The following is a 23,615-nucleotide window of genomic DNA, read 5'->3' on the forward strand; positions in this document are numbered from 1 at the left end:
TTTCATGAGACATACCTATCTTTAAGCCACATGAACTAAGCCTTAGATCTGTAAGGTCCAGCTTTTGATCCCACTCTGAGTGATCGCTTTCCAGGCTTTTCCCTTTGAGTTTGCATGATGAGACTCTCAAAGACGTGCAGCCCTGAGTTTGACCTCTCAACCACAACTGGTCTAGAGCCAGTGGCCTGGGGCTTATCTCTTTATGGCAGTAGACTAGCCTCTTGGAGACGTAAAGAGTACTTTGAGAGAGGAGAGATCAGGGGGTCAGGGTGCCAGCTGACAAGAGTGTCCCAGTGTTTTTATTGTGACTGAGAGACAGATGCATATGACATCTGAAGTATGTGGGTGATGAGAAGGATGGTCTGGGTTCTCTAGTTGGGTTGATCTCTCCTTGCTTTCTCTTTCTGATATGTCAGCATCTTTCTTGGAACTAGAATTGTGTGTGTGTGTGTGTGTGTGTGTATTTAATTTTGTTTGAGAGTTAGGTTAAGATGTAAATTGTTCATGATAGTGTTTGAGATATTAAAGCAGACATTTATAACTCGAGATTTAGCTTCTCACTTACAGATAAAGACTCTGAAGTCCAAAGAGCTTATTATATTTTACCTGGGGCCTCACCTCTGCACGAGGTGGCTGGACTTTGAGAAAAGCCCAGTTCTTCCTTCCTTTTGCTTATCTCAGCAACCGGATAAACATTTTACCAGGGAGAGAGTTTGAGACACTTCTTATGGGGATTTAGTGATGAACACACAAATCAACATTTGGAAGGCTGTTCTGACTCTTTTTATGACTTTTAAATATAGCATAATAGCTATTGAAAATAAATCTTTGGATCCCAAACTTGACAACGTCCTTCAGCTCCATTCTCTCTTAGGTTACAAGGACATATTTCCATTTTATTGCAAATTGAACAGAAGCAGTTTTACTACACAGCCAGCAGTTTAGCAGGCTGCTTTCGTTTTCAGACTTCTCCAGATTTATCTTGAATGAACTTGAAGTTGTGGGTATATAACCATTTCTGACAGGGTGTTCTCACTGTTAGGATGGCTTATGGACAGTTAGTTACCTGGTAGCCTGAAACTGTACCTTTATGTATTTGGTATTATTTTCCTTTTTAGGACCAGATCTTCATGGAAAATGTAGGGGCCGTGAAGCAGCTCTGCAAACTAACCAACAACCTTGAAGAAAGAATAGAAGAATTAGAAATATGGAACAGGAAGTTGGCCCGGCTAAAGCGGCTCAGTAGTTTGAAGACCTCTGCCAGCGAAGCAAGTTCCATCAGGTGTGTCCAGCATGTCCACTAAAATTTGGGGAAAGAAGAGCGTGGACTCTCTAAATAACTACATCAATCTAAAGATTGGTCTTTTCAATCAAGCAGCAATCATTGCTTTCTGATAATGAAGTCCCTATTCTTCCCTTAGAGTGTTTTAAAACACAATTGCCTTATGTGATACTTTTCTTATTTTTTCTATTGCTGCTTTAAAATCAAACAAAACATGAGCCATCTGTTTAATAACAGTTGTTATAGGAAGAGCTCAATTTTAGCAAAAGGATGTCTTCTCTTTTATGAAGAGAGGGGGTCATTTCCAAATTTAGAACACCAAGGTCCATCCACAGGGGGAAAACTTTTTATTCTTTATTTTTTATTACTTAAGGAAGTAAATGCACATTTTCTGAGATCTAGTTCTGAGGAAAAGAGGAATGTTTTGCTTAATGCATGCATTTACGCTCACAAAGGTTGTTTTGTTTTGTTTTGTTTTTGGTTGCAATCTCTCACTCCTCTCTCTCTCTCTCTCTCTCTCTCTCTCTCTCTCTCTCACACACACACACACACACACACACACACACACACACACACACACACACCAGCCCAACTGCTTTGACTTTTTTTTTTTTCAAATGATCACTGCATTACAAAAGAAAGTCATGCTGCTATGTTAGTGACAGCCTAGGTCTTTGTCACATAACTCCTGGAGAGGCATTTGAATAGTAATCAATTCTTTCTCTCTCTTTTTAAAGCAAACTTAGCAGAGCTCTTAGTACATCTTCTCCAAGGAGGGCCATTCCCAAAAAATCCAACAAGGTAAATACTCTTAAAATTTATAATGAACAGAGATGATATTTTCCATATGAAGTAAAAGTCTTTAGAGAAATTGATCAAGAATTTTTCTCCCATTTATTTGTTGGTGGAGTTCCCTAATCTGCATCTCATATACTTTAGGTCCTTAAATACTAATGTTTTAATGAATATTTACTGTTTGTTTAAAGAGCAGAAGTTTAGAGAAAAGAATGCAGAACCTATCCATTTTAGAAATATTACTTGGCTAGTTTTATTTATACTGTTCCCATCAGGTAAAACTCAGTAGCCCCCACTTGCAAATGGCCATGGGCTGTCTATGTGCTTGCCTTGACCTCACTTACTTCCTTATGAAGATCTCAAGGGACTTTGGTTAATCCTCAAATTCCTCTTTTCCCTTCAAAATTTAGTATTAAATATGTGAATGGGAGGATAGCTATTCACTTGCTTGTAAAGTTTAAAATGTGATGGTTTCATTAATGAATAAAGACAACTCACATCAAGTGAAGTGACATTTCCAATAAAAAGTGAAGGTTAATCATGTTATCTGATGGAAGGATGCCCTCTCCATCAGAGACCTGTCAGGGAGCCTGCAGCTGCAACAGTCCCCTCCTAAGTTGCTCCCCTACTCAGTGCAGTTCACAGAAAGCTGTGAAACTTAACTTTCTCCCTCATCCACCACTGGTCCAAAGGTAGTGCTTCCCAGGGAAGATACGCATGACTGCAACGATGCCCCGTTAAAGGCTGACCCAATGTCCGGCCACTGCTTCAGTCCACTCCCTACTCCCCTTGCTATACTGTGTTGAAGTATTCTGAAAGGACTCAGAAGTATTTCAAAATTCATCTAAAAACTATTAAATTATTATAATGCTGACAGGCTTCTTGGTGTACCAAGAAACATAAAATACATGGGTAAATGTGCTGGGCAAGTTACTTAAACTGAGAAACATAATTCTGCCTTACAAAGATCATTGATAGGATTAAATGTGCTAAATATGTGCTAGGTACATATTGCTGTATAAACACAAAGCACTCGAAACATTAGGTGGGAAAGGTGCCTTTTATACTAACCAGTTTGCAAAGGAATGGAGGGAATGGTACCTATATCCATGGCAGTTCTGATAGGTGCAATTTTGTCACTTGGATCTCTGTAGCTCCCATTTTGCGCCCAAAGATTCTCTTTATTTTGTAGTTATCTCAGAATATTAGATATGTCCATGAGAGTAGGCCCTGGGTCTGCCTTCCTCACTCTGTGTCCCCAGGGACAAGTACATAGTAGGTGCTCAAGAAATATTTGTCAGATGAATAAATGAATGGAAAGCTCAGTCTGAGGATATTCCCTGAAGGTTAACAATTTAAATTAAAAGCATGAAATGATTAAGTGTTTTCAATGTGTGCATGGGGTGGGAGTTGGGCTGGACAAACTCTTTGACTCTTGCAGTCTTTCTAAGAGTCCAGGTGGTGGCAAAGATAAGTCAGATGTGATCTCTTCTTCTGAGGAACTACAAGGCACTCAGGGGGAGATGGGGAGAAAATACAAAGAATGGTTGTAGCTGGATGTGATAAAGGCTGCACAGGCTTAGGATGCTGCCCTGAGTGTGTTATGAGAGCCTGGCTTCATAGACAGAGTATGCTTTGGCAATGGCAATGGACCTGTAGGAGAGGTTTCAGATGGAATGACAGAAGTGAACCTCTGGGATCTGGAACTGGTTTCACTGAAGGACCAGGTGGGAGTTGGTTAGGGAGGGTTATAAAGATAAGTGAAAAACAGCTTAGGCTCAGCATCCAGGATCACTGGAAGAGTTAGTTCATTCCATAAGCCATGAAAACTTTTTGCATAATAACAACAGTGGCAAAATGTTGCCTTTTGTTTTTTGGGACAGAAAAATGGAGACAGAGTGTTTAAGAACACAGATTGTAGAGCTGGATTTTCAAAATTCAGATCCTGGCTCCGTGACTTATTAACATGTGGTTTTGGGGTGACATTTAGCCTTCCCGTGCCTCCTTTTCCCTATCTCTAAAATGAGGATGATAACAGTAGCTGCCTCACAGCGTTATCAAGGGTGATTGTGAGGATTATGTGCAATGGTGTCAGCAAAGCACTCAGAAGAGTGCGTGGAACAAGTCCTGGACACGTGCTCACTTAAGTTGATGTGTTCAGACCTACTCTGCTGGAGATTCTCATATGTTGGTGTGCAGCAGAATTATCCAGGGAACTTGATAAAGTACAAATAATGGAGCATGTTTTACTCCCCCTGTGATGTCTTGGTAGGACATCTTGGCTGTGTCTGTGAAGATGACTATCCCTTCTGGGCCATCACCAACCCACTAGGTGACTTTTGCTCTTCAGGGCCTCCTTGAGTTATTGGGTCACTGACATACATGTGTGGTGAGGAGTGGTACTCTTGGGTTGGTGGGGATGTTAATAGGTAGAGTGTTAGCTGTAAGACCTTGATGGGCCTCACCAGATGGTAAGAAGTTTGGCTGGGACAGGCCTTGACTTCTACACTGCTCCCTGTGCTGGCCAAGACACGTTCTGGAGAAATTTTGAGGTCACCTGATCTAGCACCCATCCAGTTGCTCTTCCTTTCCTCTTTTCTGCACCTCCAAGAGGTAGGCAGGTGATTCCTGCCATGTTTGGTGGTGGGGTGAGGTAGGAAGGACCTAGGAATTCAAGTTAGAAGTCCAAGTATGTGGAGGAGAAGGGAGGAGGGAAGAAATGGCCATGAATAAATACTTTTAATTGTCTTACTTTTTACAGAATCCCAGCCCCTACCCCATTCCAGATAAGACCTATTGAAACAGAATTCTCCAGGGCCTTTAGGTTTTTAATAGACATCATAGTAATTCTTATACACATCTGAATTGGAAACATTACATTGTCAATTGGACCCACCCAATGACTCCAAAATAAAGACATATATTATTTATTATTCCTATCTTATTGATAAGAAAAATGAGGATAAATGACATTTAGATGATTTGTTCAGGACCAACTCCAAGTCTGACTTCAGGCCTTGGATCATTTCTCTATGCTTGGTCAAAGGATTTTGAGCAAAATCATGGTATTTTAAAATAATCCAGCAGCTGTGAAGAGCAGGTTGGATACTATTACTTAATTCCAATAAATTTAACGAATTTCATTGAATTCCTTCTTTGTATCACATAATGTTAGGGCATCCCCAGAACAGTTCCACTGAGACACAGGAATGGCATGAACCATTGATTTTATGATATTCAGACTGACTTCCAGTGGTATTTATGGATGACTCAGTTATAAGAGCCCAAAGGGCTGGAGTACTTGTTTAAAGTATATAGTATATAATTTTATCCCCCCTTTTTATGTTGAAGAATATTTTCTTTAATCAAATAACAAGCCCAAGAAATGCAACCAAAGACCAAATCAAAGCTATTTCTTATTAGCTTCTACCCTCCAATATGCTTCCAACTGAAATATGAGTTTCCTATTCTTAATTCCCAGTGCAATACGAGTATTACATTTACTTTGTTCTGGGGATACACAGTAGGAAACTCCTATTAAGAGGCACCTTATTGAATGGGCAGAGAATTTTTTCAGCCAGATTTCCCACAGTTCCACAGCTGTCAATCCAGTACTTCTGGGCCCATTCTCTGTACACAAGTCTTTAGGCCAATACGTATCAGTCTTAATGGTTTGTCTCATTCACTTCCTAGGGACTGTAATATACTGATTTTAATATCTCTTATAGTGTCATACATAGTAGTGCTCAATAAATACGTGTGGAATAGATAGATGTAAGAACAAATAAGACACAGGTCCAAAGTTGTCTTTATAAACAGGTGGAAGAATTAGATACCAATGTACTGTAAGGAGAGCTTAGTTGGATTTCATGCCTCAGAATCTTTCCCGTGATGTCTCATGGTGTCTAAAATTCTTCCATTGGGGGATTTATCTCCTCACATCTTAAAGGTATTTTGATTTTTTAAAGTATTCTATTAAAAGATGGGCATTTGGGTTCTCACTGTGTCTGGTCTTCTCTTTCGCTGGCAGTGCTGCAAGAATAAGTGCCTAATGATTGGTGTAGACAGTTGTCCGCAGGGTGTCAGGAAAGAGAGACTTCTGCAGCCTGGATTGTCGAGGGAAGGGAGGGCCTGGGGCTGGGCTTTGAGTGAATGTTTACGGGGGAGGGGGAGGGGGATGAGATTGAGGTAAGACTAGGAACTATCCCAAAGGAGTCACCAAGGACTCCTGCTGGGAGCAGTTCTTCCAGCTTGCTCCTTACAGTTAATGTGCTGATGTATCACTGCTCATTAATAAACCTTTTTGTAGGTTTATTTTTCAGGAAAAAAACAATTGTGCCCTAACTGGGTTTTCCAGACCTTGGTTATAATTCTAATTGCTGTGATGGCATTTTGGTAAGAAAAACTTCACTGTTTTATTATGTCTAGTCTTCTTTTCCTTCCCATCTTTCTTTTCTCACATGCGACCTGGGGACTGACCTAATTTACTTGGAAGACGAAGAGCCCTTAAAACGAGGCACTGACCTTCAGAAGCTTAGAGATGAGGGAACCCCCTTTTTAATTCATCTTTTGAAGAAAAAAGCACTAGCTTTCTGCAATTAAATGTGAGATCAAGGATGATAGACATGTTTTCAATCAACTGTTGTGTTTCAGCAGCACGCTCTTTTGTGTGTGTCTCTGTGTGTGTTTCTCTTAGCTTTGCAAATAACTTTCTCATGTGGGGAAGAAGACTGTAGGAAATCAGGTATAATCCACCCTCCCTGGTCACCCGTGTTCATTAAGATTCTTCTGGATTCTTCAGTGAACACTTTATACCAAAGTGTTACCAAGATGTATAAAGAGGCATCCAGGGTGATGACAGTATGGCCAAATCTTCTGAGCAGTTGAATCAAGTAAAAGCAGTAAGGATGACACTGTTTGCTAAGCAAGCTGATGGCTTTTGACCACTGTCCTTCTGCATGGAGGGACCCCCTGCTGGGATGCAAGGTGCTCCCTCAGGCCTGTCTCCAGGCTCTTGCTACTGCCCCTGTGGCCCCCTGGCCTTAGATTACTGGTCATCTTGCCTGTGTTCTCTGGGCCTTTGGATACTCCTTTTTTGTTTTTAGTGTGACTATTCACATGGCGAAAGAAAAAAATGCTTTGTGAGTGTGGGAAAGGACTGGCTTCTAGGCCTGTCTTAGGGAAGATAACCATTCACAGAGGAAAGCAAGTGAAGGCCCCAAGGTGTTTCCAGCTCCTTGATCTAAAGAAGCTTCCCAGCTCTGTGCAGCATTCTCTCTCTCTCTCTCTCTCTCTCTCTCTCTCTGTGTGCGTGTGCGTGTGCGTGTGTGTGTTGGGGATTGAACCCTGAGCTAATCATGAACTCCACAACCAAGCTCCACCCCCAGATTAGCATGACTTGGTACTGCCCACTGTGAAAGATGCCCAAGAATTTGATGCTATCACACAGAATTCCCATTAGGCGTCTTTACAGATTTCTCACTTTTCTAAGTGCTTGTCTTCTCCTGGGATTCTCAATGGAAAGGTGATAGGAAACCTCAGTAGAGGTGAAGAGACTGCTTTTAAAACAGCTTTATGGGATTTTCTGAATTCCAATATAGCTGGCCTCTAACATCATGTGTGGGAGGTCTTGGGCTTCTTATCTTGTTTCTGGCCTGAGAAGAGTCTGAACCAGGGTTTGCCCCAAAAAAGAGACCAGATGTCAATTTCATTCTTTTCTGTGTTGTGCACTGAGGCAGGTGCCAAAGACAAATCAGAAGAAGGATTAAAGATTACTAATAGGAGATGGAGAGTGGGAGACACAGGAGGACAAGTAAGGGAGACTGGACCATAGCTGTTACCAGGGCCACACTACAAATTCTGTCTGATGCATCTTTGGGGCTCAGTGCTACTTCTCCCCAGCAGCGCCGTTATGATGATGGGCCGTCATCATCGGCTGCTAACACTTCAGGAATTCATTCTTCATGAGTAGAATTCAAATGTGTGGCACATTTCTTTCTGTATGCTGGTGAATTTAACACCTATGTTGGAGAACAAAATAAGAGGTCAAATTTGGAGAACCAGGAGAGCCAAGCTGGCAAGAAGTCAATTCAGGTGACCCTGATTCAAGAAAAGTATACAATGAGACTGAAAAGACTTTCTTGCATGGCCCTTGAGAATGCTAAAGACAGGGCCCAAAGAGAAGCCAAAACCTTTGGCTGTGTGAGCATTGTTGGTATAGTGTCCCAAAGCCTGGAACCCCCAAGGAAAGCTTCCATTTGGATATGTAAGATCTGCTAATTGGAGGGAAAACACCTTCATGATATGAAGTCAGTGTGGAAATGGGTGCTTTCAGTCATTTCTTTTCCTTTCTCTGTCCAGTTTGGTGTATGGTGCTATGGAAAGACAGGCACCTGGGAGATGTCAGAGGTGGCCAGAGGTTTGGCCTCTATAGCTGGTTACACCTGTGCCTCCTTCCATCTCCCTGCACTGCACAGTGGATGGCCTTCACCAGAGGGAAGTGCACTTTGCCCTGGTTCTTTCCTGCAAGGAGCAGAGGGCTGCCTCCAGTTATTTACGTGCTTCCTCCTGTAATCTTCCACTAGTGACTGCTGCTTCTGAGACAGCTTGTCAGAGCAGCTCTGTGGAAAAATCCATCAGTGTGGCCTACCCCAGGAGCCTCTGAGCTGCAGGAAGCCCCAGGCTTTTTCTCACCAGGGCAGAAAAGCCTAACGTGCTGGTTTCCATGGTGTTTTTGTCAGCTATGGCTGCCCCTCCCCCTCACACCCATCTGTGTGGCCTGTGAGAGTACATCTTTGGCCAGCTGGATGTGTGAGATATATATGGAAACAAATCGTTCACATAATGCTTTTTTTTTTTTTTTCCCCTACCCTTAACAGTGCCTTGATGATAGTCTCCCTTTACATACTTAGCTTGAAAGACCAAGACCAGCATGGCCCAGATCTCCCTCCAAGGTGAGAGTTCAGATCTTGTGTTCCTTTGGGAGAAGGATTCTCGAAGGTCTCTCTCATTAATCCTTGCGTTCTTCTCCAGCAATATCACAAATTCTCAGGAGGCAACTCTGCCACCCACAGTGTTCCCCTCAGGTAAGGTCTTTGCATTTTACCCTTAAACTCAGCCTGTCTTACATGTGAAATGTCAATAGAAGAAACCTGCCTTTCCGGGTTAACCTCATTGCTTCCCTCCCCTCTGCCACACGCCCAGCAGGGCTTCATACATCGCTGGCAACCACACAGACCTCCTTACAAGTACCTGAAATTACTTTCTGTGACATCCTACCATGCCAGGAGACTTACTGCTGCCCCATCTGGGGAATGAGAGGAGTCTTTCTGAGTCCTGTGCAGAGACAATCCCAAGAGGAGAAGAAAATCCATCAGAGGCGAGGGGCAGGTAAATGATGTTAAAAGAGAAACAGCGAGGGCTTTGAACTCCAGGTTTCTTCCCTGATCAATATCTACTTGGATGTCTGTTAATGATTCTGAATAATGGTTCCGCTTCCCTACTTGGGGTGGTAAAAATCTTTAAAAATGCAAATACCCAGATTGGCAGTCATCAATAATATCGAGTTCCTTGTTCAGGGATGAAATTTTGGTAAAGTCCTTATAATTTTCACCAAGTGAAAAGGGTCTCATTTGCCTGTTGCCTGCAAAGATGGTATAGTTGTACAAGTGAAATAATTATATGCATGTGAGTTGGTTTTTTGGCTCATTTAGGTCTTAAAAATTGGTGTGGTATTTGGGCTCTCTGCTGAGGCAGACTAGAGCAAAATATAAGAGACTCTGAAAACTCTAATTTAGAGTTACAGGCAGGCTTTAAGTCAGTGAAAAACAAGGTTGGCATTCCACTTTCAGAAAACCTTCTTCCTTTTCCTTTTAAACACACACAGTTGTTTTTCACATAAAAACATTGTAGAAACTTGATCAAAGACTACCGGTATTATTATCTCTATGAGACCAAATACAATTCTTTTAAATTTATAATAATTTACTATTTTTTGAAGCCTCCCATACTCATATTAATAAGTGTCTAAAATAATACTAATGATAATGCTTCTAACAATACATATTAGTTTGACTTATTTAAGGATGCTGTCAAAGCAGCAACTCTTCAAATAGCAGTGGCTCCATGTGGAGAAAGTTTATTTCTGACTCACTCTGTATTTCAAATGTGAATCAAGAGAGGGTTCTAGGTCATCATTCATTCAGGACCAAAGGATGGAGAGTCCATCTTAGTACACATTCCCACAGTCTCTGTAGTAGTAGTAAGAGAACAAGTCATGTTGTATACTGCCATTTACAGCTTCCACCCAGGCACAACACATCACTTCTACTCACACTTTATTGGCCAAAGCAGTCATATGAATCATATTTAACTTAAAAGTGGACGGGGAAATGCAAACCTAACATGTCTAGAAGATGAATCAAAATATATGTAGGCAGTTCTAATAATTGACACTAGAATATGGTCAGTGGATAAAGTTTTGAGACAGCAATGTAATTTCCTTTCCTTTTGATATTATTTCATATCCTAGTCTTGGATAAATAACTCTTACAAATCATCATGATTATGGTATAACGAGTTGTCATGGCAACTTACATCAATAAATCAATTAATCCCCTCAAGCCTGCAAGATAAGTACTGTAATTGTCCCCATTTTTTCCCCCAGTGAGGAAGCTGAGACGGAGAGCCCTCCCCACCACCCTCAACACCTACAAGAGGCAATGTTTGTATTGTTTTTTTTTTTTCTCACGAAAATACTGTTTGAACTTGGTTTGAACAGATACATCATTACAGAGTGAAGATAAGGCTTCATTTTGAAGAAAGGAATTCGTTTCTATATTTTTAAATATTAAAAAAAAAAAAAAAAACTAGTACTATCACAAACATTCCTACAGCCTTCATCCCTTGTGAAAGTATGTGGAAACTTGTGGCTGGCAAGCCTTTTTCTTGCCTTGGGTGTCCTTAGAAGGGACCATCCCACCTATGAATGATGTATGGATAGCAATGCATTCTGAACAAGGAGAGGATGTGGACTGGTCCAATCTTCATTTTCAAGGGTTTCTTGACCCTGAGTTTTTTCACTCCAAGTAGCAAAGGCATCAAGAGAATATTGAGAACAGTCCTTATCAACCAGATGAAGGTTTGCCTCTCTTTTCCAGGACAATGAGTGCCTGCTGATCTTGTTTCCATATCTATGGAAACTCCCAAAGAAAGAAGATCTGCTCCAAGGTGCCTGGCTGTGTCCATCTAGACAGCACTAGCAGCTTCTCTGGCTAAAAGTGAAATTTAAATTCAACTTACCAGGCTCTCTGACACACTGGGAAAATTATTCTCTCTCTCTTCTTTCGTTTGTTCGATTGGGGGGGGCGGGTAAAGAGAGAATTGAAATATTTGATTTGCTTTCATCTTCAGGGAACTCGGAAACTTTTAAGAACTTAGAGTCACAGAATGTCCGAGAGCAGTGATATTCTGCATTTATGACCTTGTGAATCCATTATTAACACGCTTTTAAATGATTTGATTGAGAAAAACCATAAAGGAAAAATGTAACTGTCACATTGTGTGACAGTTGTGTCCTGCACAACAGTTTACTCAGGGCTACATGCACTGGTTGATGAGGGGATTAGGAAAAAGACTGACACAAAAGTAGAGAAAAGACCAGGGTTTGATGGGTCCGCCTGCCTCTAGTGGAGGGAGACTGACCCCAGGCAAGCTTGGCATGTTTATTACATAGGTTTAAACCTCAGAAGGATTTATTGTGAGAAAGCTTCTTCAAGGTAACCAAAACCCAAGCTGAGGGTAAAAGCAGCTCAATTAGAACTTATCAGATTGTGTCCATAATTCTCTACCTCCGGGCAGCAGAGGTTTGAACCCAAGGTTATGAACTAATAAAATTCCTTGGCTAGCAAGGAATTTCCCTTTGTACAGGGTGTCACCATACAACTGGGTGGTTTTCAATTGGTGCCTTTGCATGGAGCAATTCCCAAGGGAAGTGTTGCCTCTATCTATGGGCAGTTCAGAGACCCATAATTTATTTGCTGCTCCCAACATGTAACTATACATCCAGTTAGGCTTTTAGCTGATTTTTATTAATCCAACTACTTGAAAAAATATACACATCTATGCAAGAGATGTTCCTTTTCAAGTCCACAGAAAATACTATAGACCTTTTTTATAATTCCCTAGGGTTTCAAAGGTCTTAGTCGGAAGAACTTCTGATTTATATTAACTTATCCATTCTACAGCTGATGAAATAGAGGCAAAGGATCTGGCTTCAGATTCCCCAGTTGACCATATTCAGTTGTACATTTCAAAATAGAGTAGAGAGGAGTTTGATTATTCCTGACACAAAGAAATGATAAATGTTTGAGGTGGTGGATATATCAATTACCCTGATCAGATCATGAATATTGTATACGTGTATGGAGAAATCACAAGGTACTCCATAAATATGGGCAATTATTATGTGTCAATGAGATAAAATTTAAAATTCAACCAGAAACAAATAGACCAAAAGATCCCCCAGTTGAGTAACTAGCAAAGTTAGAACTGGAATCTAGTTGCCTTGTTTCTGTGTCCTGGGTTGCTTCCCAGCCACCAACCTGTCTCCGTTTATTTGGATACAAGGTGTGCACACAACTGAGATCAACTCTAGAAGATGTAGAAAGTTCCTACACTAGAGGTTCTAGAAACCTCCTTCTGGGTCCTCTTCCTCATGCCCATTGAGATGACCCAGATGCAGGGTATTTTGAGGGTCTGAGGAAAGGATATTTGCTCTGTTGCTGGTACTTTCTTCCCCTCTGCCACGCACGACATAAATGTGGGGCTCCTCAACACAAAGGAAGAGAAAGTCAGGCAACTATTATTTCCAACCAGATGTTTCTGAGACATTAAAGACCAATTAAAAATTAAGAAATAAAAATGAAAAATAAATTCAAAGAATAAAAAAGAACTTCAGAAAAGCTCTCAGTGGGATACAGAGTATTATCTAACAGTTTACTAAGCCCTGAAGCACATTTATGAAACTTCTCCCTGAGGAACAATATTATAATAAAATAAATGAGAAATCAGCATTTTGATGACATGCTGAGCTCAAGGCATTATTTTTCTTTTGGTTCTAAGTTGATGGTAGAAGTCTGTGTGAAGTGTCTTTCAGAAAAGTTACCTTTGCCCTGCTGCCCTGGCCTTACCCCTACCACACACACTTAATTAAAGGTTTGGGTAAAACTAGTCAGGATGTGGAATGTATTTTATAATATTGAGCTTCCACTCTGAGGAACCAGCTGAATGCAATGGGTTAGATTTTAATCCATGGAACCAATAAAGTCTTATGTAAACAGAAGAGTTAGATATTAAAAAGTAAAGATCCTATGGGGGGGGATCTATGGAATTCCTTAGATTGTAAGAGTTGATGAGATTTTAAAAATATCACAAAACAAAAGGCATCTGGAATTCTTGCTCATTTTATTTTTGAGACCAGAACTCTGAGAAGACCAAATGACTGAAAGAAAATGGCCCTTTGGGTTAAAGGACTCAGCAACTGATTGGTGGAGCTCATTGACTTCTTCTTGAAATGAATCTGGTTTAATAGGGCAAAAGAAAGGTATTCAAGATGTTATATTGGAATTCAGCCATCAACACAGTTTTATAAGGAGTGCAACATTCACCTTCTACCATGGTGGAATATACTTTGGTTGGACACCATTTTAAATCTCTCTTCTCCATAAGTTTCTAATTTAGTTTATTGGGAGGTCTCAGCTGCAGATTGTGAATTATATCTCCAATTTTATAATGAAAACCATTGGGAATGTATAGTAAGCTCATAGTGAATATTGCTGGAAGGCATTTGTAAATTGAGAGCTATTCCTATATGACTCTAGGAAGATTTATGGCTTTCCAATAAGCAGCCTTGCTACAGAGAAGTGAAAAGTTGGAGGTGTTTTTAGGGGATTAAAAAATTTTTTTCCTACTTTTGAAAAACCATTTCATAATTGTAATGTGTAAGATTATCTCTTCTGAAACCCACTGTTTTATTCCTGCTAAAAAATATTTTATCCTATCAGATTCTAAATCCTATTTATAGGGGTCTCTTGTCTTCATGAATCTTAAAACCCAGCTCAGTGGAAGCGAGGTAGATTGTAGCTCCATTGCCAGAGTTTATAATGAGTCCCTTCCCTGCAAATTCAGCAGGAATGTAGAATCCTGATACAGTAACACTGAGGTGCATAGAAAAGAACCCAGATAATCTGTCCCAACCTGCAGGACTGCAACGGGAACCTGGAGGGGTGAGCCGGGATTGGGAGAGACAAGAGACACGAGAAATGGAGACAAGACAAAAGCCTGATCAAGTCTCGTTTATTAGGGGAATAAACCCAGTTAATATAAAGTACAAAAACCAATCAGGGGAAAGCGCGCAAAGGCAAGACTAGTCCGCACGCCAGAGCTCAAATAAGGAAGTGTACTTGGCCAGTCGTGAAGCACCACGCAATCTAGTCTGATGCACCTGGTATTGTCTGACAGTTACGTGTGCAGAAGAGGCAACCCCCCCCCAGCATCTGGCAGGCGCCATCTTAGCTCAACATGTGGCAAGGCGGGGGTGTGGCCTGCCGGCTCCAGACAGGTCCCCTTTTTTTATTTTATAGAGCTGGAGTGACAATCCCTCGGGAACTGCCCCTGTCTTAGGTTGTCTGTGACAAAGCAACATCCTTACCCATCATTGGATAATGAGGCTCTAGCCCTCATTTCCTGTCTTAGGTTGGTATGAGCTCTCACGAATCTTACCCGTCATTGGCTGACCAGTTCAGCGCACAGGGGTGATGGTCTATTTGGATCTAATATTGATCAAATGTTGCACCATCACAATCCATCATCTCCAGTCGATGGTAATAAACATGAATAGGTTTTGCCTGTATAGCCTCAATTTGAGCTTTAATGAAAGCCATAATCTTGTTGAATATCAAAGGATCTATAGATATGATAAGCAGCAAGCAAAGGAGGGGACCTAAGGAGGGGAGGAGATAGGGAAGGAGTCCACTGAATCCAGTCCATAGTGGATTATCAGCCAGTCCTCTTCGGCATTTTTCTAGGTCTTCTTGCAGCTGTTTGATCTTGTCCTTAACGATTCCTGACTTGTTGGCATAGAAACAGCACTTCTCCTGCAAAGCCAAACAAATGCCTCCCTGTTCGGCAGTTAGAAGGTCTAAACCTCTTCTATTTTGTAGGACCACTTCTGCTAAGGAATCTACCTGATCTTGAAGATCTTGTATGGTGCTTGAGAGTATCTGTACATCAGAAATCAATTGTCTGGATAATTTAGTATATTGAGTAAGAGAGACCCCCAAACCAGAAGTACCTGAGGCCACTGCTGTAGTTATTCCAAGTCCTGCAAGTAGAGGAATGAAAGTGACAGCGTGTTTAGGTTGCCCTGTAATGTAATCAATTGTTGGTATAGGGACAGGCTCATCTCCTGGAATAATGTCTACATCTGGGAGTAAGGCAGCTAAGACACATAGTCCAGTCCAGTTGATAGGCAGTTGAGTAAAAGCCTTATTACCTCCACAAACGAACACAGTGCCATTAGGGGGGCACCAAGTATGCTAAGTAGGCACTGTCTGTGTAGATATTAAGGGATTGATTGGGAAAGGCAGATAAAACTGCAATAAGAGCCTGTAATTCAACAAGTTGGGCAGATGTGCATTTCGTCTGGAAAGTGACAGTTCTATCAAGGAAGGTGTAAGCAGCTGTTCCTGTGGATGACCCATCAGTAAAGACAACAAGAGCGTTGTGTAAGGGCTCCCTTCTAATAATATGATGGAACACAAAAGGATGTAGTTTGCAAAACTGAACAAATTTATTTGGTGGATAATGACTATTTATATCACCTGTGAATGAGGCACAAGCTATAGGCCAGGTGTCAATATTTTGTAACAGCCAATTGACCTGAGATCAGGTGTAGGGTTGAATAATCTTATATGGTTCTATTCCAAAATATTTTCTAGAATCTTCTCTCCCCATGATAATCAGGTCAGCTACTGCATCATAATAAGGCAATAGCACCTTTTTGGGTGAGGAAGGAAGATGAATCCACATAAAAGGACTATCTTGCCAGAAAAGACCCATTGGAGTGATGGAAGTATTAAATATAATGAGCGTTAAGGGGCGAGAATAATCAATATTGGTAACAAATTGACCTGCAATAGCATCCTCCACCTTTTTAAGAGCAGCTAATGCGTCAGGAGATATAGTCCTGGATGATTGTGGATTAGGGTCTCCTTTTAATGTCTCAAACAATGGTTTTAACTCCCCTGTGGTTAATTTAAGGTATGGTCGAAGCCAATTTATATCGCCTAGAAGCTTCTGGAAGTCATTAAGTGTATTTAAATGGTCTCTCCTGATTGTTGCCTTTTGATTAATAATCCTAGGACCATTGAGCAGGAAACCTAGGTAAGTATAAGGGTCTTGTAGCTGAACTTTTTCTGGAGCAATTTGTAATCCTACTGCAGTCAGCTGCTGTTTAAGCTGTGTGAGACATAGTAATACCTGTTTTCCTGATTGTCCTGCTATGAGTATATCATCCATATAATGAATAATATACATTTGTTTCCAAGAATCTCTAATAGGTTGTAAGGCACGAGCGACACATTTTTGGCATAAAGTTGGACTTATTAGCCATCCCTTGTGGCAATACTTTCCACTGATATCTTTTCATAGGTTCTCTAGAATTTATTGATGGTAGACTTAAAGCAAATCTTTTTTGATCATCTACATGTAGAGGGATAGTAAAAAAAACAGTCTTTGAGGTCAATAATTACCTTAAAATATCCTTGAGGGATGGCTACAGGAGATGGCAGCCCTGGTTGTAGGGCTCCCATGAGCACCATAGTGACAATGACAGCCCTTAAGTCCTGTAGTAATCTCCATTTACCAGATTTTTTCTTAATTACAAATATAGGAGTATTCCAAGGAGAATTACTCTCTGTGATATGTCTGGCTGTTAGCTGTTCCTGTACTAACATTTGAGCAGCTTCAAGTTTTTCAGAAGTTAGCGGCCATTGATCAACCCAAATTGGTTCATTTGATTTCCAAGTTATTGGATCTGCACACAGTTGGGGTGCAGGCATGTCAGTGGCCGAAATAAAAAATTTCCCAAGCCTTTTCTGTCTATCTGTCCTACATTGGGAATGGGATGTAAAATACCATTTTCGGCCTTTCCTAGCCGTTTTCCTGGTGTATATCCCTGAGATAGCATTTGGGCAGCAACCGTTTCATTGGGGCTGCACATGATTACTTTCATCTGAGATAGTAGGTCTCTTCCCCACAAATTAACAGGCAAATGAGGTATGATATAAGGCTTAATGAGACCTGTGTTGTTTTCTTTGTCTCTCCAAGTGAGGTATTTAGAACTCTGCTTTGGATTTGTACTTTGACCAATACCCTGAAGATTAGTCATAGTTTCTGTGGTAGGCCAAGAAGAAGGCCAATCCTCTTGTTTAATTATGGTCACATCCACTCCTGTATCTATTAGACCTGTAAAGGATTTGCCATCTAGCCATAAGGTCAAAGAAGGTTTTTGATCAGTTATGTGTTGAACCCAATATACATTAGAGGATCCAAAACCTCCATTTCCTCTCCTAGGATTTTGAACTGGGTGTTTGGTTGGAACTAATGGTAACAGTATCAGCTGTGCTATTCTTTCTCCCTGAGTAACAGTAATAATGTTATCTGTTTTAGCCATGATCTTAATTTCTCCCAAGAAATCTTGATCTACAACTCCTGGGAGTACTTGTAAACCTTTCATGGTAGAACTACTTCTTCCTAAAATTAAGCCAAAATAACCTGAGGGCAATGGGCCAAAAATTCCAGTATTCAAGGCTTGAGGGCCCATGTCAGGAGTTAATACGACATGGGAGGTGGAACTGAGGTCCAATCCTGCGCTCCCTGAGGTTGCTCTACTGAGGTCTGAAATGGATCGTTGTTGCTGCTGTTGGCTGGGATGAAACTGACTGCCCCATATGCTTGTTTCGGGGCCTGAGGCGGGCCCCTCCTCCCGTTTCCCTGATGTGGCGGAAGGGGATTTCCCTGATTGTCTCTTTTGGACTTGCATTCATTAGCCCAATGTTTTCCTCTCTTGTACCTAGGGCAGAGACCAGGTATTTTGGCCTCAAGAGTTTTTTGTAAATCTGATCTGCAGTCTTTGGCAAAGTGTCCACCCTTGCCACATTTAAAACAGGCCCTTTTGTTTTTGTCTTTATTATTAAGAAAGTCCCTCACTGTCTGTCCACTAAAAGCAGCCACCATTGCTAAGCTCTGCTGATAAGAAGGTCCTATATCTGAGCACAGATGAATATATCCGGTTAAATCTGTCTTCTTTCTATATGGTCTTATAGCGGCTTGGCATGCGGGATTGGCATTTTCATAAGCAAGTTGCTTGACATAGTCAAGACCTGTATCAGAACTGCCAAAAATACGACCAGCCGTTGTTATAAGTCTATGAACAAAGTCAGCAAAGGGCTCATCAGGGCCTTGTTTGACTCCTGTAAGAGACATGCTGATGTGTCCCTTAACAGGCAATTTTCTCCAGGCCTTAGTGGCTGCCTGTATCTGAGCATACGCTCCAGGGTCATACTGCATCTGATTGTCTGTGGTTTCATAATCACCTACTCCAGTGAGCATATCAAAAGTCCACCCATTTCCTGCTTGTTGATTTCTTTTAGCTGTCTCTTTGCAATTTTCAAAATATTCATTCTTCCAAAGCAAGAAGTCACCTCCAGTCAGGGTGGCTCTGACTAAAGTATTCCAATCCTGTGGTGTTAACCAATTTTCTGCTATGGAGTCTAAAATAGCAAGGGTGTATGGCACTGTAGCCCCGTACTGAGAAACAGCAGTTTTTAATTCTTTTATGATAATAAAATCAAAGCCAGTGTGGTGCCTCCAGGGTTGTTCCTGGTTATCCCTTGTCTCAGTAACAGGGAAAGCACTTAGAGGAGGGGGTTTTAAATCTCTGTCGATTAAGGGAATTCCTCCTCTTGGACACTGTTGTCCAGGTAGAATTTGAGGGCGAATATCCCTTTTAAATCCATCAGGACTGGGCGCTGACTCATTGCCTGTCTTTAATTTTTGTAACCTGGTAATCAGAGCTTGGTATTATTCCTCTAGTTTTATTTGTTCCTCTAAATGTTTAATTTTTTCTTTAAGGTCTTCCTTTGGATCTATCACCACCATTGCCATAGGAGCAGAGGGTGTGTGATGGGGAGGTGGATATAAGAAAACGGACTGTCCTTGTTTAAGTGGCCAGTCGGGATTATGATATTTTGAGGCTTCCTCATTTATGAGGTCCCAATCAACTTCCTCATTATCTATTTTATTCTCGTTTGAAGGGTCTTTAAAACGAGTCAATGAAGGATAAATTTTAGGTGGAGCTTTGTTCTGATGTTGAGTTTTCTTTTTAACATCTGTGCTGCCTGCATCTGGAAAAGGACTTGTAACTTCCTCATCTTCACTCTCAAGGGAAATAAGATCTCCCTCCCCCTTATCCTCGGAGGGCTCTCCCTGAAGATCCTGTTTTGATGCTGCTTTTAAAATGTCCTCTGTCTGAGTAACTGCTGCTGCTTTATCAGAATCATTTGTTGTATGTTCCAAAAGTTCCTTTATGAGACTCCAGTAAGCAAAAGCTGTAATAGGAACTTTATCTGGGCCAAACGTTCTGTGAAAATCTCCCAAGGCATCTCCCACCCTATTCCAGCTTCTTATATTAATATTTCCTTCTTGTGGGAACCACAGACAGGTGTCCTTAATAAGGTCAGAAAACTTAAAAAGATCATTACTCTTAACCTTTACTCCTCGTGTCTTTAAAGCTTCTTTTAATTGCTTAACAAAAACTTTATGCTTACTTAATTCTTGTCCCACAGTTAGGCACTACTGTACCTTTAAGAGCGGCGCGGCAGGCTCCCGCGGCAATCTTTGTCCAACTGACTTTTGCTTTTATCGGCCAAACCATTAGACGCCTCTTCCCTCTCGAATTCCCCGTATCCTTGCCCCACTTTGGGCGCCAATTGTCCCGACCCGCAGGACTGCAATGGGAACCTGGAGTGGGGAGCGGGGATTGGGAGAGACAAGAGACACGAGAAATGGAGACAAGACAAAAGCCTGATCAAGTCTCGTTTATTAGGGGAATAAACCCAGTTAATATAAAGTACAAAAACCAATCAGGGGAAAGCGTGGAAGGCAAGACTAGTCCGCAGGCCAGAACTCGAATAAGGAAGTGTACTTGGCCAGTCGTGAAGCACCACGCAATCTAGTCTGATGCACCTAGTATTGTCTGACACTTACGTGTGCAGGAGAGGCAGGCCCCCCAGCATCTGGCAGGCTCCATCTTAGCTCAACATGTGGCGAGGCGGGGGCGTGGCCTGCCGGCTCCAGACAATAATCTATATTTAATGATTTTGGTTATCACCACTATTGATTCAGAAACAAAATAAGAAATAAAACTAACATTAACTTGTTATTAATCAGAGAAAAGTGACTTACATAATATACCTAATATGAGCAAGAGTATTAATGGAGGTTCCCCATTGTGAAGTGGTCAAAAAAGGTAAAAAAAAAAAAAAGTTAAGTGAAAATACAGAGTAAATAGGCACTTGAGTAAAGTGACAGATACATCACTGATTGATGGCCACATGGTTGGTTCAGTAATAAAATGCTACTGTATTTCACCACATAACTGTCGCCACTGCATAAAGGTTGCACCCTGTTTTTCTAGTCCAAAAATTGATTTATAACTTTTCCTCATGGGTGGTCACATGGTATAATTCTGTTCATCATGCCACTTAAAAGGTAAGGAGTGCAGCAATGTATTCACCAGTGGCATATGGATGTGCATTTGTCTTCTTGTGCACTGCAAGCCACCAGCTAGAATTCTCAGCACGCTTGCATTATCAATATATTTCCAAAAACCGACTTGCATGCTTTGGGGAGCACTCTGCAGTACTAATGGTAAACCCAACTTACACGAGTGGAGCTGATGACCGTGTGTCAGATAACGAAAACCAGGATAGCAGTGCAGAATTTTCAGACACGGAAGATTAAGTTTTTTAAGTTCATACTTTACTACACTGTAGTACATTTTCAATGATAATGCAACAAATCAATAATGACTAATGTGCTAAGTATTATTTTCCAAACCAGAAAATAATTTGCTAAACTGTCATGAAGGAATGATGTGTGTTGATTTGGACTATTCAGTTTTTTTTTTGTTTTTTTTTTTTTTTTTTTACTATTCAGTTTTAACATATCTTCATGAGTACCCTGTGCATCCTAATCTTGCACCAAAGACGGTTTAGTAATAAATGGTTTTTAAGTAATACTGGCACAATTTTTTTAAAAGTTTCACATAGTGGTTGTACCTCTTTTTTTTTTTTTTTTTGCCAAAAATTTTGGTATAAAATCTGCAACAATTATGCAGTAACATGCTGTATGGCACTTGAACGGAGGGAGCTGTGAGCTACAGGTCAATTTGGGATGATGTGTCTTAGTTTGTTACTGTTGTATAAGTTGATCTTGATTTATTTTCTCACAGTTCTGGGGGCTTGAAGTCCAAGATCTTGGTGTCTGCAGGTCTGGTGTCTTCTGAGACCTTGCTCCTTGGCCTGAAGATGGTTGCCTTCTTGTTGCATCCTCTGGGCATGAGTGCCCTGGGTGTCTCCCTTTTTGTCCTAATCTGCTCTTATGAAGACACCAGTCAGATTGGATTAGGCCAGCCTAACAGTCTTATTTAAATTTAATCACCTCTTTAAGGGCCCCATCTTCAAATAATGTCACATTTTGGGTTACAGCGTTAGGACTTCAACATATGACTGGAGGAATGGGCATTTCAACTCAAAACAGAGAGAGGGTGGGGAAACATGCAATTTACAAAGACCAACTAGGGCTTACAGGGTTTATTCTCATCCTGAACAAACCCTCAAGACTGACAGATGTTTTCCTCTGTAGAAGACGGAAGCAATTTGTTCCCTGCAAGAGATGCGCTCATCCGCTCTGACTGGCAGAGTGACTGTAAGTTGACATTTAAGTGACACTCTTTTTGGCTTTGTAGGGCCAGGTGGAATCATGAGCTTTAAAAGCATTATTGGAGTGGGAAACAGGAGCAAAGACTGTACCCCACCCTCCATATACCCATCCACTGCACACACCCATGGGGCTAGGTTTTTATAATTGATGCCAGCTTGACCATTAATGAGGCATTAAAAATGGTCACCCACCACCAGACAAGTTGTGGTTGATCTTTGTGTGTTTAAATAATTTATTTGAAGTTCTCATTTTTCCTTTTTATTCTGATTGTATTCTTAGTTCATTTTCTGTTTTCAGAAATGGATTGCATTTCATGTTTCACCTCCATTATAAAATTTCGGCTTAGTAGGATTTTCATGGTCCAGAAATTCTTTTGGATCTTATGGAGGCTGTTTATAGGAGCCTGTATTTTTATTGGTTTTCTTAAAATTATACCAAAAATCAAACAAACCTTGGCGCCTTCTCCTCCTTCTTTTCCATTTGAATCCAAGTAGAATCCATTTACTTGGGAAACTCATATTTCATTTCATTTTATTTATTTATTATTTTTAATGTGTTCTAATTAGTTATACATGAAAATATTTCATATTTTGTATTTTGCAATTTGGAGACTGTGCTGGAACACAGTAATCTTTCCGTGCACAAAGAGTTTACTTTGTTTTCTCTTTCTTTTCAACTTAGGGATTGATACAACCATTACTTCTATTCAGATTATGGAAATCCAGCAAATAATAGATCATCGGTATTGCAGTAGAAACCTTCTGTGTGGGTAGGTGAGCCTCCCCATGATGCCCTGGTTATTTCCATAATTTACTCAGGGCTCCTGTTTTTGAGACTGGAATGAAATTTAAATGTGTTGTAATCAATGTGTGCTTACATTACTCCTTAAGTGAAAACACATTGGTTACATGGTAGAGAAAGGAATCATAAAGTGGTTGGTATTAGCAAATGTCAATAAACCACAGCCCCAATGATTCCAGTCTCCTGCTTTAATGGATAAGTCCAAAGTAAAATGCCTAGGAAGCAGCCCTGTGGCTGACTCTCTGAGGGCACATGCCACAGGCACAGAGCTGCTCATTAATTTTTTAGACAAGAAAGACAGACATGGTTACTCATGGCTCCATGTTATGAGTGAGCTGACGTTTGTATATTTTAATAACTAGAGCTATCATTATTTTAATTGCTGAAAAAATATGACTTAGCTTTTTCAGTAAGGATAAAAAATCTAGATTTTACAAAAGTTGTCAGCAACCTCCATCTGCAGTGTCATGTGCCACATCCCCTGCATGGGGTGATGATTCACCTAGGATAGAAGGTAAGCCACTCCAGCAAGCACAAATGCAGACTGTAAGCACGAGGAATGGGGAGCGATTTTTCTTAATTTGGTAAATGTTTTATTGGATGTCTATTAGGTTTAAAGGCAAGGCCTGTATTTTGAACTGTGTCACAAATCCTGTGGATTTTCAGCCTTATT

General features: G+C 40.8%; 1 protein-coding gene across 8 annotated transcripts in view; it reads left to right on the top strand.

The window, feature by feature from the left end:
- The window catches only part of MYRFL (myelin regulatory factor like), a 76,126-nt gene that overhangs the window by 47,128 nt on the left and 5,383 nt on the right, over positions 1 to 23,615 (top strand). For 3 of the 8 annotated variants that reach the window (XR_013764108.1, XM_079142090.1, XM_079142085.1), the window contains exons 11-18: positions 1,119 to 1,282; positions 2,020 to 2,083; positions 6,387 to 6,472; positions 8,956 to 9,030; positions 9,110 to 9,162; positions 9,281 to 9,466; positions 22,064 to 22,126; positions 22,823 to 22,910. Coding sequence is in view for 7 of the 8 variants with exons in the window: in XM_079142090.1 (XP_078998216.1) it covers positions 1,119 to 1,282; positions 2,020 to 2,083; positions 6,387 to 6,472; positions 8,956 to 9,030; positions 9,110 to 9,162; positions 9,281 to 9,466; positions 22,064 to 22,126; positions 22,823 to 22,910 (779 nt within the window). In the remaining variant the exon portion in view is untranslated. The remainder of the gene's footprint in view (positions 1 to 1,118; positions 1,283 to 2,019; positions 2,084 to 6,386; positions 6,473 to 8,955; positions 9,031 to 9,109; positions 9,163 to 9,280; positions 9,467 to 22,063; positions 22,127 to 22,822; positions 22,911 to 23,615) is intronic. The other 5 variants (XM_079142086.1, XM_079142087.1, XM_079142088.1 and 2 more) reach the window with 5 other exon arrangements.

The sequence above is a fragment of the Sciurus vulgaris genome (genome assembly GCF_902686455.1).
Source record: "Sciurus vulgaris genome assembly, chromosome: 5".
Lineage (NCBI taxonomy): Eukaryota > Metazoa > Chordata > Mammalia > Rodentia > Sciuridae > Sciurus > Sciurus vulgaris.